The sequence below is a fragment of the Tympanuchus pallidicinctus genome, unplaced genomic scaffold (genome assembly GCF_026119805.1).
Source record: "Tympanuchus pallidicinctus isolate F22 unplaced genomic scaffold, pur_lepc_1.0 scaffold29, whole genome shotgun sequence".
NCBI lineage: Eukaryota > Metazoa > Chordata > Aves > Galliformes > Phasianidae > Tympanuchus > Tympanuchus pallidicinctus.
Window position 1 is genome coordinate 2,937,043 of NW_026294746.1, and position 17,077 is coordinate 2,954,119.

Here is a 17,077-nt window from a genome sequence, read left to right on the forward strand (position 1 = left end):
ATCACCCAACCACCCCTTCATCCAACCACCCAACTATTCCAACTACCCAACTATCCAACTTCCCAACTACCCAACCTGCCAACCAACCAACCACCCAACTACCCAATCACCCCATCATCCAACCCACTCCATCATCCAACCACCCAACTACTCAACCACTCAACTACTCAACCATCCAACCTGTCCTTGGGTGTCAGAGGACGAGCCAGCATTTAACACAGCACTACAGGAAAAGTATCATGCACTGAGATGGCACCCAAAAAACAGGAGGAAGAGCACATTTCCAACAAGCTAAGGGCAGTTTGTTTGTGATACAATTCAAAACATCCATGCAACTGAAAGCCAGGGTGCAATCCTCACCACAAAGACTTCTGCACTGCATGTGTTTCCAATTCATTTCCCTTTGTCAGATCGGAGGGACCTCCCCAGGTGGAGGCTGGCCTCCAAGCATGGGAAATCACTGAAGGAATTGATATCTCACTGAACTCACGCCTGCTCTCTACTGCACTGCTATCAGAGTTACAAAGCCAAATCCTCCCTGGGCTGATACCCTGGATCCTGCACAGTTGGTTCACGGTGATGCAGGGCACCAGAGCAGGATTGTGCCAAGGGCAATGTGACTGCCCTAGGCTCACTCCCACCCAATACGGGGGGGGATGCAGCGGTACAGAGAGAGCAGGGATCAGGACTCCCACCAAAGCAATGAGGTTACACTCAGTAAGTCAGCTTTTCAGCATCACGCTGCTGGAAGAAAAGCACAGTAACAGTGAGAGCCTGTAGTTTCAAACAGCCTCTCAAGACCCTTCTTGAGATTCTGTAGTGTCTTAAAGACAATAGCAGAGGCACTGATGGAACTAAATCCTCCAAAAGCAAGGATGATTTCTGCCCTCTGCACCCACAAGGGGACAGAAATGCTTATCAGCCTCGCCAAATTACTTTTATTGAACTTGTATCAGAGAAATCCATCACAGCAACGTAAGGCTGAGACTCAGCAGAGACCCACAGTGCTGATACCAACAAGCTCAGGTCGGTGGGCACAGAGCAGGTCCCAGCAGCTTCAGGCACTGCACGCACCAAAAACACAGAGCTGCCCACCCAGCCATCACACCCAGCTTATTTTCTTTCATTTTTCCTTTCTGCTGACCCCACAGCACAGCCATACTTCAGGCTAATGGTGTACAATTTTTAAGTAACGACTCCAAGCTCGAGTTCATTGAACCATCGCTGAAGGGTCTTGTAGGCTTTCCTCTCTAAGTGTGCTTTACGGTTAAGTGGGTGAATCACAAGGGGGAAATAAAAGGGGAATTGATATCATAGCTCCCTCTGGGAAGGAAAAAAATGAAAGGGATGTTTGTGAGGTTCACCCCATATCACAGGAAAAGAGATCTTCAGAGTCACAGCTGTGACAAACGGTGGGAAAAGTTATCGATCTCCGAGAATTCATTTTTACTACGAGGGCTGCTACTTTTACTTATTTCATAAAGGCCCGGCGTCAAATCACGGCGAATTCCAGGATTATCTAATTCCATCCCATCTCCTTCAATCACTGAGGCTGCAGACTGTGGCAGAACGGGATGCTTTGCCCTTTCCCATCTCGGGGGTTCTCTCTGGTTGCCGTGGCAACGCGGCACAAGCGCGAGTACCACCTATCGCATCCATCTCTGGCTAAGGAGAAAGGATGGGGTTACAAGCAGGAGTTTGCAGCCTGATGGGGAGAGATAGGCACCACGGGAGCTGCCGTCCCAGAGGAATGCACACGCAGCTCTGCATCAGCGAGGCCCTGGGGATATGATGATAACCACGGGCTCCTGGGGATAGGATGCCCACAGGGAGATGGCAAACTGCTCCAGCAGCGTGCTCTGCTCTCCTTCCAGAGGAGTGTTTGATACTGAGGAGCTGTGGGAGTGAAGAGCCCCTGAGCTGTGTTCCCAATGACCCAAAGTCGAATCATCTCCCCACACTGAGTGGGCATCGGCTGCAAGCCAACAGTCAGAGTCAGTTGCACGCGCTGGGTGACCAGGATGCCACATCCCTCTTCTAGCATCAACAGCTCCAAAGCCTTCCTGCTTCTGAATTACCTGGAAAAAACTCAAGATTCTCCTTTCCCAACTGATTGGCACAATGTAAGAAACCCCTCCTGCCCATCACCTTCCAGCTACGGAGCAAGGCTGCAGTAAGCAGAACCTTTCCTCCCTTGCTTAGGAATTCTCCCATCCCTCCTGCTCCTCAGACAGGTTACAACAAAACCCCCCATCAGACTGTATTTATGACCCAGGGGAATGTGCAATTTCCTCTCCCCTTTCACTGTTTTGTTGTGTTTCTTTTTTTAATAACAGGGCCAAAAATAAAAGAAAAGGAAATGCATTACCCCAGCAGTGGAGGCTGTACATACAGAAGATTTACCTTCAGACAGGAGCAGAATGAGAGCAAAGCAGGGGAGCTGGAGGATGCTCTCCATCCTCCTTACAGACCTGCAACCACAAATAACCCTTTGGGGGATGTCTTTCATTGCCCTCAGCACAAAGTTGGACTGTGGAGCTTGATGATGAGCTTTCCACTGCCATCTACCAGCAGCGAGGAGGGTGAGCATCTTCAAATGGAAAAGGGCCCTGAAGTGGTGAGAAGGGTGTTGGCACTCTGGAGATGATGTATGTTGATCTGAGGGAGGGCAGAGATGGCACAGGGCACAGCATCTGCTGCACAGCAAGAAGCCCTCCAGATAAAGGGCCAGTGCAAGAGGGAACCAGAGCAAGGCAATCCAGAAGGAATAGGGAGAGAGAAAAGGGGGAAAAAGTGGTTTTACGAGCATGAAATCTTGACCAAGCACTGCTCCATCACAAGTTGCCACAGAGCTCTTTCCCAATGTCTGAGGCAGAAGTGACCTCTCTGATGCTCTCCAGTGACCTGAGAAGTTCATCAGCTCCATCAACGTGAGCTACTTGGCAGTTGCAAACCTCCAGAAAGGAAAACCAAGAGAGTTTATGAGGGAGTTAATTCTGCTCCTCTGCTCACCTCTGCCATTTGGATCCCGTGTTCACTGAAGGCATTTGCCACCAGGCTCCAAATTAGCACTGATCCCTCTGAATGAGTCCAGCAGGTTTGGATGCAGACCACTGCAAATTAAAACCAGGTGTCTGTGCCCTGAAGCAGCAGAGACAGCCCTAAGCAGTTTAATGACATCTCTAAATAATTTTGACAGCAAAATTACTTATCCTATCTCACCTTTACACTGCCCTTGACACGCTGCTAACAAGACGATGCTGCTTTTGCTGCTTTTATATATTTATTTAGCTACCTTGCATCAATTTCCCTCTCCACAGGCTGATGGACTCGTTGAGCACAGGGAAGCAGCTCAGCACAACACTGACACTCCTGCAGCAGCAGGTGGGTTAGCAATCCTATAACCTGGAGCTCCACAGCAAGACAGCATTATTGTCCCAAGCTACTCCTGCATCTCTGCTGCTCACTCGCTGCGATCCAATCAATATTTCCCTTTCCAGAGGCTGTTTAATAACCCACCAAATGGAACCCAGTGCACAACAATGCCTTGCTGGGTGGGCAGAATGCCTCCCGCAGTGCCTCCTGCCCCAGTGCCAGCACTCAGGTTTGGGACAGGCTTTTATTAAGATGTCCAACTTCACTCGGAGGTGTGCAGCCCAACACACCTGAGCAGAGCCTACCTGAAAACAAAAGCCAGCCCCCAATAAACACAGCTGGATTAACAGCAACAATCCCAATCTGCATGAAACTAACAAAAATAATGATAAATCCACAAAGAGCTCGTGGGGATGAGAACTTTTACAAGCTTGCTTTACAGGAAGGCTTTCTGCACATCCATAAGGCGGCCCCCAGAGAAGGCAGAGCTGTGAGCACAGACCCCACAGCTCTCCAGCTCCAATCCCTGAGGCTGGAGGAGCTCGGAAAGGCACCCACATCCCATCCTGCTGAACAGACTGAACCCTGTGTCTGCAGCAGCCAGCTTTGCTGCGCAGCAGTGGGCAAAGTGCTCTCTGCACAGGGCAGTCCTGCAGGACTGGTGGCTCTGAGGTCCTGGATTCAGGATGAGGGTCTCACTGCCCCTCTCTGCGGCCCCGCTCAGCTCAGCGTTGGGCCCCTCAGGCAGAGCTGTGGACCAACGCCTTCACTCCGGGAGGCAGCAGTAGAAAACAGCACCAACAAAGCGAAAAGGAGCCAACAGCAAGGATCACACATAAATCAACTCACCAGCAAAATGCCACCCCAGTAACCGAACAAACGAGCGCAGTCACTGGCCAAGTTCTGCACAATTACCATGTGTCCTGACACGCAACGAAGGAGACGGAGGAAAAAAAAAATGTGCTTTTTGTTTTGCTTGAACGCAGCCGTGCCTGACAGCTTTCTACAAGCTTCCTTCCTCACCTGTGAGCTGAGCCCCAGACCGCAGCATGGGCATCCCCCAAGGAACCCTCCCGTGAGGAGGAGGATGAGGAGAAGCCAATGGTGGTCCTAGCTCACACCCAGAGGCAGCACAACTCACGTGAAGCACACTGTGAGGGTCCTGCTCCAACACGGGGAACATCACCAGCAAATGTGGGTTAGAACCCACCCAAGGCTGTACGCAAGAGGGTGAACAAGGTGAACTGTGCCAGCCTGCAGCTGACACATGTAGGCATGGAGGAGACCCCTGCTCACAGCTCACAGCTGCTTGCCCCTAAAAAATGTACGGACTGAGAGTATGGCTTCTCCACCCAGATCTGGAAAACCTTCGGCGTAAGGCTTGGGGGGAAGAGAAAGGAGAATGGGAAAATCGGTCGGATGGACAGATGGACAAACAGAGGGAGGGAGGGAGTGGATACATGGATGGATGGCTGGATGGACGGAGGGATGAATGGAGGGATGGAGGAATGGACGGAGGGATGGAAAGAGGGATGGAGGGAGGGATGGAAGAACGGATGCATGGATAGATGCATGGATGGATGGACGGATCGGTGGAAGGAGGGAGGAATGGGTGGAAGAACGGATGCATGGAGGGATAGACAGAGGATGGGAGGGATGGACAGGTAGAAGGATGGACACATGGATGGATGGAGGGAGGGAGGAATGGAGGGATAGAGGAATGGAAGAATGTGTGGAAAGATGGAGAGCCAGATAAGACGAATGGATGGAAGGACAGATAGAAGAATGCACGCATGAACGGATGGACAGATGGAGGGCGGGAGGAACGGATGAACAGACTGAAGCAATGGGGGATTGAAGGACGGACACACGGATCGACGGACGCCGGCGCGGGGGCGGTCGCTGCCCGGGGCTCGGAGGCGCCAGCGAAGCCGACGCGCCGCGGCTGCTCCCCCTCCGCCTCGCAGGAAACCGGCGGTCGGTGGCGGAGCCCCGGCGCCGGCCGCCGTCTGCAGCTGCAGCAAACGAGCTGCGACGGGGCGGCGGGGCGGCGGGGCCGGGCGCGGCGGGGGCCGGGCGCCGCTTTCCCCGGCCGCGGCGGGGGAGCCCCCGGCACTGCCGGCCCCGAGGCCCCGGGGGGGCGGAGGGCGGGGGCAGCGCGGCGCCAGGCCGGGCTGCGGGCGGCGGGGCCGGGCTCGGGGCCGCGGCGGGGAGCGGGGGCAGAGCTCGGCCGGGGGCCCAACGGAGGGGGACGGCGGCGGAAAGCCCCGCGGTGCTCCGGGGCGGCGGCGGAAACGCGATGCGGCGGGGAGGAACGGCCGGGCCGGCTCGGCTGCCCGCACGTCCGAAGCGCGGACGGCCGTCGGTCACCGGGAGACGCGGCGCGCACCGGGAAACGCGGATCGGAAGGCGGCTCTCCAGGGGGTTCCTCCCCACCGCCCCCCTCCCGCAAAGCGCCGGCGGGGAGCGAAAGGAGGCGAGCGCAGAAGGATCCGTTTCTGCTTTCCCAAAACAACGCGGCCCCTCTTTTCCTCTGTCTGAACTTCTCAGATTCAGTTCTATTTTAGAGCCGCTTTTAATACAGCCTTTGTTCCACGGGCAGCTGCCTCCCCCCCGTGCGCGCGCGGCATCCCCGCATGGCTATCGACAGCGCTCCCGCTGGGAACGCACGAGGTGGCATTTCGGCCCGAAGACGCCCAGCAAGCTGTCACACAGCCGACTCCACGCTGCAGTGAGCTCCGTCCGCACACAGCATCACACCCTGCCCCACAAGCTCACAGCAACGGCACAAATCCTGCATGAACCCCAGAGCCGCTGGGCTGGCCATGGGAGCAGGCAGTGCTGCTGTGGCCGGGTCCTTGTGTGAGCTGATGGAATGCTGGATTGTTGCTCTAAGCCCCTTCCCACATCCATGTGTGCATCTCTATATATAGCAATATGGATGCACGTCGACAGTATACAGAAATGATTTACAGTGGTTCCATCATTCAGCACCATGAAGATGCTCCATGTGAATGAAGGATGTCCATCAGATCTCACAGAAACAACAGATGAAACAGCAGCTAATTGCAGTGGATTAAAAGAAGGGTCTCCACTGGCAGCAGTGCTCTGAGTCACTCTCCAGCCCAGGACCCATTTGAACATGGCTCTGCAGTCTAGCTCTGATGTTATGGTTATTTCTGGTCTTATGGTTATTTCTGGATGTGACAAAACGCCTTTCATGCCCTACTTGAGTCCATTGATCGCTCCAACATCTTTCCTGGGGAAAATGTGGGCAACAGAGAATCAGAAAACCCAAGGAACCCAAACCTGGGCGAAGATCTACAAATACACTGATTGCCACCTATGAAATGAACGCTGTAGAAGCACTGAGTGCTTAAGATGAGTTTGTTCCCCGCTCAGCTTAAAAAATCATTAACAGCTCCCAAAGCCCGGCTGCCTCCAACACATGGGTGCGGCCATAACGCTTCATTCAGCCGTTCTGCACCTCTAAGAGAGAAGAAGGAAGGAGCTGCTCAGTGCTGTGCCCACGGAGCACAGCTGCAGTGCATCCTTCAGCCCGGCTCCCCCACCTGCCGGCCGTGGGACCAGAACCGCGATCACAAGAGGCAGAGAAGGTTGGGATGGGAGGGTGGGAGGCGGAGGAGAGGGGAGATGTCTTAACTAAAGCACATAGTTGAACAATCGTCTTACCACTGGAGACGAAATTCGACACCCAGGGCAATCACAGATTGGAGGATGTACCTGTAAGATTCCTTTGGACATAAGAGTCTTCAAACTTTTCCCTGGGTGCAGAGAAGGAGAAAAAAGAAAGGGAAAAAAAAAAAAGAAACGAAAAAAGGTTAAGCACCTCAGCAGAAGGAAAGTGCTCCGCATTCAGCCCTCCCATCCCTGCCCCAATCCTGCCCCCTCTCCCCCCCCCCCCCCTTCAGCCCTATGCAGAGTCGCTCCCGCAGCCCGGATCCCCGCGGTTTGCCCCCCCGGCTGCCTTCATCCTCCCTCCTCACCCCGTAGGATCTGCGCTCTCCCACAGGCAGCAGCTCAGCGCTTTTTTTCCTTTTTTTTTTTAAAAGGAGTGCAATAACGATCATTATGAGCGGCCCCTGAAGTTATTCCCCTTTCCTCCAGCGATCAATAAACACGCCGAGGTGTCAGCCACCTCCTAATAGCTCCGCAGCCCCCCGGGCTGCCACCTCCGGCTCTCGCTAATTACATGTCACGCCGCCCCCCCCCCCACCCCCCCCGCCTTCCATCACCCCCCCTTCCTTCCCTCTCCCCCGCTCCGTGGCCGCTGGGCTCCCCCCGCCTCCACCTGCCGCCCGCACCGGCCCCGCAAAGAGGAAGGCTGGGGGGGGGGGGTTGGGGGGGAGCAAAGCGCAGCTCCGTGTGCGGGAGGTCCCGCAGCGCTCCGCCGTCGGGAACACCTCCCACCACCCCCCCCCAATCCCCCCCAGCCGCCGCCGCTCCGTCCTCACCCTCCGCTCCCCGCGGTGCCCCCGCCGCGCCCCGCAATCCGCCGCGCTCTGCCCGCACGGAGCCCAACTTCTCTCCCGAAGAGAGGAGGAGACGCCTCCCCCCCCAGCCCCCCCCCCCCGCACACACACACACACACGCACACGCACACACGCGCGCACACCTCCCCTCCTCCTCTTCTCCTTCCTCCCCCCGCAAACCGGCTGGGGAAAAAACAAAAAAACCCAAAAAAACTTCGGGGTACCCGGGGGGGGGGGCGGGCGGGGGGCACGGAGGCACCGCTCGGGTTCTGAGCATCCCGCGGACCCCCCCGCCCCGCACGGCCCCGCACGGCTCCTCACCTTTGTGCCTGATGCTGCGCTTCCAATCCTTGGCCGTCTCCCTGCCGCTGACAAACTGGAACTCGTTGGGGGTGAGCCACTCGCCCCGGTAGCGGATGGAGGGTCCTTTGCTCCCCTGGCACAACTTATTGATGTAGAGCAGCGCCTTGTTCTCCCCGCACTCCACCTCGATGCAAGGCTCTCCGTTGTCAAAGAAGGGCTGGAAATCCGGGATGGAGGAGAACCTCTCCAGCATCAGGTCCTCGGGGAGGTGGGGGGGGTGCGGGGGGTGGGGGCTCTCGTGGAAGCCCAGGTACGCGCGGTGGGCGAAGATCTGCTCGTACGCCGGCGGGTGCGGGGCCACCACCGGCATGGCAGCGGCGGCCAGCGGGGCGAGGTAGTCGGGGAGGGTCTCCATGGGTTGGTTGAAGGCCGCCAAGGCCAGCTCTTCCCTGTCAAGTCGCTCCTTCTTGATGGCAGGCATGGTGCCGCCGCGCTCCCCCGTCTCTCCAAAGCGCAGCGGCGGCTCAAACGTCTCCGGCTCAACTTGCCCCGGCTCTGGCTGGAGTTGGGATGGAACGCGCCAGCAGCAGCAGCAACAGCAGCAGCAACACGAGCACCTTTGGCGCCCGGGTGCCGGGGGTGGCGGGGCTCCCCCGGAGCAGCCCACGGGCAGCCCCCCCGGCCCGGCTCCCCAGCGCGGCTCCCACGGAGCGCTTAATGGAGCGGTGCAGCCCCGGGAGCTGCCGTGCGGTGCGCAGAGCTTCCCCTCCGGACTGCAACCTGACATCTCGGAGAGGTCTGTGCCGCCGGAGACATTATTTTGGTTGCAAAAAAAAAAAAAAAAAAAGAAAAAAAAGAACACACAACACACACACACGCGCACACACACAGAAAAAGGGGGGGGAAAAAAAAAAGAAAAAAAAAAAAAAAGAAGAAAAAAAAAAGACCCACGCTTATTGATTCCCCCAGATCGACCCACCTTCTCGCCAGGCTGCAGGGCTCCCCGCCGCCCAGCCAGCCCCCTTCCGCCCCCCCCCCCCCCCTCCCCGCTCTTTTCCTTTCAACTGACACCTGGTTTATTTATTTATATGCCATAATTAAAATTAAACGCTGCGCTCCTCCGCACCGCCCCCCCTCCCCCCCCCTTCCCAACCCGGCTCTGCCCGCGGGGCTCCGCGCACCGGCGGCGAACTTTCCCGCAGCTCCACCTGCCCCGACCGCCGCCGTTGGGGGGCGGGTGAGGTGGGGGGGGGGCGGGGGGGAGGTTTGACGGCCGCTCCCGCTTTGACGGGGCTTTGATGGGAGATGCCCACACGCGGTCCTCCGGAGCTCCGGGGATCGCCCGCAGCCCCGAGCGCCGCCCCCCGCCGGGCACAGCCGGGCTCCCCTCCACGCGGCTCCCGCTGCACGCAGTTCGGGCTCTCGGAGCAAAGCCGCTCCTCCGCCGCCACCGCCGCCGCTCCTCGAACTTGGCCCATTTCAACAAGCGGAGGCGCTGGCAAACGGCGCGCCGACGGCGGGGGGGCGAGGGGGTGAACGACGGGCGGCGGGGCTGCGCCGGGGGGCAGCCAGCACGGCTCCGGCACGGCCATCCCCACCGCCAGCCCGCCCCGATACGCCTGGCACAGCACTGGCAAGCTGCCTCCTTTTCTCTTTTCTTTTTTTTTTTCTTTTTCTAATTCATCCTGCTGCGATGGGATGAAGGGAATGGAAATGGTTTCGCGAGGTGGAAGGGGGGGGGGGGGGAGGCTGAGCGTAAGGAAAAAGCTTTTTGTGCTTTTTGCATTGGTGCAAGGATTGGAGTGCCTCCCCATCCCTGCAGGCACACCGGGGTCGGTGCTCAGAGCATTGATGGGTGTCCCTGTTTGGTGGAGTGGGAGCAGATGGCCTTTAAAGGTCCCTTCCAACTTCAGTTCTGTGTTTTGTGTTCGGAGCTGTGTTGGGTGTGCTGTTAGGTCCATCGAGGACAGCCCCAGGGGGACAACACAGCCCAAAATGAAGTGATGTGGTTGGTGGAAATTCGGCACGTTAACAAGACGGAGTTCCCTACCTTTGGATGCTACATGGGAGCAACTGTGCACGAAGAATCCTACCTGGAAGTGAAAAGAAAGCATCCCTTAAATACAGCACAAGAGATGCCCCACAAGGTCCTACAAGGTGGCAGAAGGAAGAGAGCTGCGTATCCCAACCCCATCCAGAACAGGCACCACAATGCCCAGCTTTGTCCCAATGTGTCCCTTGTGCTTCCCATCTCCTTGCAGGAGGAGGTGCCACGTTAACCCTGCCTGCCTGGCAGGGAGGAAAAGACTCACTCACATCCCTCCTATCTGCTCTCCAATAGGATCTCATGGTGCTCCTTCTGGCCCCTCTGCTCCCAGCTCCTACCACACCTGCTGGTGGTCCATGCTGGGATGAGCCACCGCTTCCAACCCATACAGGTGGGGGCAAACAGCCTTCTGAGGTTCAGTGGGTCTGGGGATGGAAAACAAGCCCCAAACCTCATCTCCTGACACAGCCTGGCCACACTCCTTCCTCTCGCCTGCTTATCCTCAAGGAATGCAAGCTCTGGGAGCAATCCTCTCTCTTCCAGTTCTAATGAAGGAGGCAGATACACAGACCCATCAAACCCTCTCATTTAGGCTTTCAGGCTTAGGCTCTCATTCTTAATGCCTCCGATTTCTCAAGGTGACAGGGGAAAAATCACTTTCTATTATCACCTAATGAACCAAGAACAATGCTTGGAAGAGGCACTGGGAGATGCAGGCATTGAGGCCACACTGAGCAGAAACCTTCCCCTTTACAGGAAAAGCTGATTGCCCAGAGGTTTTTCCCACTGCAAGTCAGCTCGGTTTCTTTTTCTCCCCAAAGAAATCAGGCTCAAATCTGAACCTGGTCCTAAGTGAAGAGAATATGCTTTGTCTTTGACAGGCAGCATCTACCTGGCTGTGCTTTGATCCTGAACAAACCCGAGCACTTGATGCTATGGGTGGAGATTGGGCACTGGAAGAGGAGGGCTTTGTGATGGGGATGGCGTGGGCCAGGCTGCTTCCTGCATGCACACGAGGCTTCCTGGCAGAACTCAGTGATGTTTGGAAGGATTCGGGAGGCGCAGCTTCCAGCTGATCCCATCCATCCCTTACAGGCACTGAAACTCACTACCAAGTCCTCCCAGCCCCTCCTGCTGCAATAAAGCACCAGAGCTGTCTCTGGGTGTCCGAACCCATCTGCAGCATCCTGATGCTGCCAGGATGAGCATCAACACATTCACCATCAGACAGATGCAAGCAAATCCATGCAGGCGTGGTTTAAGAAAGAACCAGGTCTGCTTTGCAAACACACCACTGGGATGTGTTGTAAGGTGTGGGGGCAGAAATCACCAGGACTTTCTGTGTCTTTCTGTGTTTCCAGGGCACCAGCAAAGCGAACACATCATCCTTCATTTGCTCAGAGAAGCACTGTGGCAGTAAAGGGAATAAATAGTGATCATTTTCTATCCTTTGGTCCCTCACTTCTGGATCACATCACGCAAGCCTGTAACAAAACTCGGGACCTTTTGTTTCTCTCAATGTGTCAACAGCAGCAAAGAGAGAGCTGTCCTGCAGAGCACATTACAAGGAGAGATTGTGCTTCAAGCACCATGTTAACAGATAAGGATTTCCCTCCTCCTTCTGCCACCAGTTTCACAAATTACTACCTGGAAGAGGAGGGGGAGCTTTCTAAATGTGACTTGTTATTTAGGTGCATAAAAAGAGCACTTAGAGAAATCACCAGCAAAACGAGTTTGCAGTTTCAGCCACTGGACAGTTTCCCCCTGCTTCTCTCTGTATTAACCATCTTCTTTGTTGGCCCAGATTGCAATTAAAACCACATCTTTCCCTCTCTACTATTCCTCTCTCTTCAGATGTTATTTATCACTAATTTGTAACTGTTGTGAAAGACGTGAGATATCAAAGCTGTAATGCAGAAGAAAGCTTCCATCAGATTCTTCTTTTTTTTTAATCTTAAAGCCTTTTTTCTGTGCTACTTTAATCTGCTCCATGGCTAGGAAAAACTCACTCTATCAAAAGATGGTGAAACAATGCTCATGATGCATTAATCCAAAGCCTGGCTGTGTCCCAATGCTTGTACATCACCCTCTGCCTTGCTTCCTGCCTGCACTCACAGCAACAAAGAGATGCTCTGGAGGACCATCCGTGGGCCTGCAGTCTGCTGCTGGGTTACACCAATAACAAATGAGTGACCATCAGGATGAAGAGGCCATGGAGCACCATTCCAGCATCTATAGAAGAATAAGCTGTGGGCTGCCCCCTCACTCCTATGTGTATACAAACAGAGAGCACGACTGTTTAGACTCGGCAGATGAACTGTTAGCTAATCCTCCAGGAGCAAAGTGTCACAAGGCTCTGGTGTCACCAAGTTCTAACTACTTCAGTGCATGCTGGAGAGGGCAAATTAAAGACTAGGCAGAGCCTGCCCTGACCAATTTAAGAGGTGCTCAAGTTCTGTGCTGCCCAAGCTGGCTTCCAGCTTCCCAGCACGTTAATTAGTGCTAATACACTCTAAAGCCTTTAAATCACTGTGCACCTCTGCAGCCAGGTGCTGTGCTATCCTAATTCTCCTCCTTTCTACAAATGGGTGTTGAGCACACAGCTGGGCTGCTGCTTCTGCACATCTGCTGTCGCAGCCATGCTGAACCTCACCTATGGACAGGGCCAGACCCTCTCAATCTCTTCACAGTGATCTGGAAGAAGTGCAGCTCTCTGCTCTTTCCCTTGCTTTGCTTCATAGCAAATGCCCGTGGCCGAGGGAAGCTGCAGCTAGTTAGCACTGAGCTTTATTTGTTTGTCACACTTCCAAGCTCCAACTTTGCTGCATGTGGGCTCAGGCATTCCTGCTTCTATTTCTGCCTATTTTGCTTTGCTGTGTGACTGCAGCGATCCACGAAGCAGCTCCAGATTTGGGCTCTCTGCTCATAAGCCATCTCCAGAGGTGGGGACAGCCACCAAGCACCAATGCACTGCTGCATGGTGCAGCACGAGGGTTACATCTGCTCTGCTTTGTGCCCTGAGAAGACAAGAAGAGCTCCAGTATTCAACCTGAGGGTCTCTGTGTGCTGGCTGGGGAGAGACAGCCTGCTGAAATATTAGCTTGGCTCTATGGGAGCAGCCAGATTTTCAGTTGCAGCCATATGGTAACCTGCATCACGTCCTCCTAACAGATGTGCCAACAGCTGGAGGGGCAGAAAGATGGGTTCTATCACACGTTTTATTTCTCACTGGAAAGAGGTAGGAGGAAGCTGGGACCAATGAGGGCGAGCAGTGGAGGGAAGAGATCTTTTCAAGTTCCCCTTTCCCCTTTTAAGTCCATCAGGCATGCAGGCATTCCTCACATGTGCTTTGCACCCAGAAGCAGTGCTGCCATTAGCCATAAAGCACTGCACACAGGTTAAGGCTGCGCTGACCCTAAAATAAAAAGCCTAATCCATTGTAAATATCCAGGAGATGCTCAAGCCTATTCCCACCCAACCGCTCACTCCTTCCTTCCAGCCTTTCAGGGAGCCTGTCCCAGTGGTCTGGGCTAATTACAGCTACAGCAAAACTCCAATGAGGATGCACATCTATATGCTAACGAGTGCAAGGCTCTCCCTGTCTCCTGCTAACACCCAAGAAAGCAGACCCAGCACAGCTCACCAGGGACTCTGCTGTGTCTGACTACAAGAATGCTCATTGCTCCAATCTAGTTGGTGTTTTCATCACAACCACCACCACCATGTTACTGCTCTCAGAAAACAACAGAAGTTTCCCATTTGCTGGTGGAAGCAAACAGCCCTCCCCAACCCATCCTTCTCTACCACTCACACAAAGAGCTTCAGCCGGCAGTTGCTTCTGTTGCAACAGTGTCCTCCCCAGCCCCAAGAACACCAGGATGCACAGCTGCCACCTCTGAGGGACTGTCAATGGTTAAGCTGACAGCTGGCACGGTGCTTACTGGAAACTGGCCTTGGGGTCGGTTCTTACGCCAGATATTTGCCACAGGCATCATTCCCACCTTGGAAGCTGTTCTGAGTAGAGGTATTTTTCTGATCTTATTACTCAACCGAAGAAAGGCGTTCTATTTGGATTAATAATAGAGATCGTGCTGTTGTATCCACAGCACTTTAACTGTACCGGTGCTTCTGCAACTCTTTCTCGAGCACAGACCTTTCTCAGTCCCTGCTGATGCTCTTGGAGTTCTACTCAGGCTCACTACTGCAGTAAGGACTGAAAAAGGCCACTAAATCAGCAAACCTACTGACTGGAAGAGTGGGACAGCAATGAGATGCAAGCTTAACGCAATTGTTGAGCAGGAGGAAGGCAGCACTCAGTTCTGTGCTCCATGAAACTTGAGTGAGAAAGGGATGAAACCTCAGGGGCACGCAGGGGAAGGAAAAAGGGTATTTAGGAGACCATATAAAAGAGCCCTATTGATAGCTGCATGGAGACAAGCAGGAGAATGGTGACCCAAGCACCCCTCCAGCTGCACAGAGAACATTCCCCTGCTGCTGTCTAAGGACCGACACACGTCTCCCTTTCCATCAGCTCCCCAGAACCCCTCAGCCAGCAGCATCCGGAACCCCAATCCAATTAGAAAGCAAAACACAGGCAGATCAAAGAGTTCTGCAGCTCTCCTGAGAACGAGCTGGAGCGTGGGATAATTAGTAGCTGCTGACTGCTGCTAACCACCTCTCATGTTAGCCTCTCCTTGGCCTTCTCACCTGCATGGGCAGCCCCTTCCAGCCCCCTCCATGCTGTGACTCTTTTGGGATGGATCATGCAGAGGGGCTACAGGTGGTGCCCCTCAAAGCAAGGCCGTTCTCCCCCCTGTGCTGTGGCAGTACTCCAAAACATGGGGGCACATCCTGATCCATCACTCCCATCGCATCCCTTGGGGCAGGCCCACATCACAACCCCTCCAACAAGCCCCACGGGGGGCTGCAGGCACGCAAACCCATCCTGTGCACGAGCAGTCTGCATGCAAAGAAACACAGCCAGAAATAAAGCCGACCTGGGAAGCACTAGGAGAGGAGGAGATCTCTAGATTATAGGCACCCAGGGAACGTAGCAGATAAACTCAGCTCAGGGGTCGCATTCGTTTTTATCTTAGACCTCCCAGCTTTCCATACGGTGACTCAACAGAACTACAACCAATGCAAATCACCAAATCACAGCGTGGGGATTTTGAGCAGAAAATGCTCAAAAGCAGCAGCACGCTGCATGGCCGCACGTGTGTGCCAGAGCAGCACAGCTGGGTCTCAACAGCCCCAAACTGCACAATCAAAGCGCCTGCAGCTCTCCCCGGGCAAATATCAGGCTGTGCATTATGTAGATCCTCAGTAAGGATGTGCCCATCGGTGCCAGGAGCCTCAGCCCCCCCACCGCGCACTGCAAGCATGCAGGCTGAGAGCCAACGCCGCCTCTAGCTCCACCAAAGCCAACCGTTTTCCCGGCAGATTCCTCGCTCTCCATCTCATCTCCAGCCTGCTGGAACCCCGCAGCCCCAACACAAGCCGTTCCTCTCCACGTTCCCTCCGCACACCCGGCAAAAGCGATCGACGGGCCGCCGGCCGGCCCCGTCGCTGCTCGGGAACCTCCCCGGAGGACCCCCCGCTCCCCCCCCCCCCTCCCTCCGCCGCCGCCGCCGCCGCCACGGCTTGCTGGCAGCAGCCCCGGAGCCGCAGCGCTGCCGCCGGGGAGAGAGGTAATAAATAACCCGGGGAGCGCGGCGCGGAGCCCGGCGGGCGGCGCAGACTCTGACCTGACAAATACCCACTGGAAAATCAGCACCTCCCGCCCCCGGGAGCCTGGAGCCAGCCCCGGACCGGCCCCAGACGTGTGTGTGTGTGGGGGGGGGGGGGGGGTTGAGGGGTGGCGGTGGCTGAGCAAACAGCGCGGAGCTCGAGCAGCCAGACGGCCCCGCCGCCCGCCCCGTCGGGTTGCGCCGTGCAGAGCAGCCGGGGGCGGGCGGGGAGGGCATGGCTGCGCACATGCACGCGCTGTAGATACACAACTACACGTCTGTATGCGCGCACCGTGCTTTTCCCCATCGTCCCGAGTTGAATTCCCAGCCCGCCCGCCGCTTTGACGGAGCTGGGGTCTTGGCAAACGGCGCCCAACCCGCAATGCTTCGGATTCCCCCCCCCCCTCAACCAACGGCCTCACCTGCTCCGCCGGGAGACAGCACGGCACCCAGGGGGACGAGCAGGGATGGGGCGGCCGCTTGATTTTCTGCTCTATGCAATAAAGTGTGATTATAAGGAATGTAAGAGGGAGCACAGCTTGAATTCCAATTGGTGGAGAGCCTGTTGTTAACCACCAGGGAACTATTTATTCTCTAGCCTTACTGATGCTCCTTGGTCAATAATGATAAAGGGGGGAAAAAAATAGAAAGTTGAAGCCATTATAAAGAGGCAATCGCATTAGAGAGGGAGAAGCAACAGCCCCCTCGGAATCCATGCTCCCATGGCTGGAGCGCTCAGACCGCTGCCTTGTCAGCACTGCCCTGCCAGAAATGAGCCAGAAATGGGCCATTCCTCAACCCCTTGGTGGCCATTGGAGACACAGAGCAGCCCCAGCTCTGAGCCATCTCTGGAGGTATTTCATCCCTAAAGCACACGGCTGGATGGCTGAGCAGCTCCTCAGGAAGGGGAGCACTGTCTGTTGCTCTCACACACACTGCAGATATGTGCGCCCCAAGCCCTGCTTTGCTCACACAGTGTGACAATTTGCTGCTTGCACCCCACAGCCTCCAGTCACCATCAGAGGACAAAGGTCAGCCCCGTCCCAAACAACCCATGCACTCCAAAGCCCCGTTCTTTCTTGTATTACTGAATTCCACACGAGCTTTGCCAACGTTTCAAATAGGATCAG

General features: G+C 55.4%; 1 protein-coding gene across 3 annotated transcripts in view; it reads right to left on the minus strand.

Moving 5' to 3' along the window:
- SAMD11 (sterile alpha motif domain containing 11) overlaps positions 1 to 17,077 on the minus strand; it is a 98,261-nt gene that overhangs the window by 53,345 nt on the left and 27,839 nt on the right. The window contains exons 1-3 of one of the 3 annotated variants that reach the window (XM_052691547.1): positions 10,222 to 10,245; positions 8,190 to 8,969; positions 7,069 to 7,160 (exon numbers count right to left, since the gene is read on the minus strand). In XM_052691547.1, coding sequence (XP_052547507.1) covers positions 7,069 to 7,160; positions 8,190 to 8,958 — 861 coding nt within the window. In that variant the 5' untranslated portion in view covers positions 8,959 to 8,969; positions 10,222 to 10,245. Of the gene's footprint in view, positions 1 to 7,068; positions 7,161 to 8,189; positions 8,970 to 10,221; positions 10,265 to 17,077 lie in introns of those variants that run through there. The other 2 variants (XM_052691546.1, XM_052691545.1) reach the window with 2 other exon arrangements.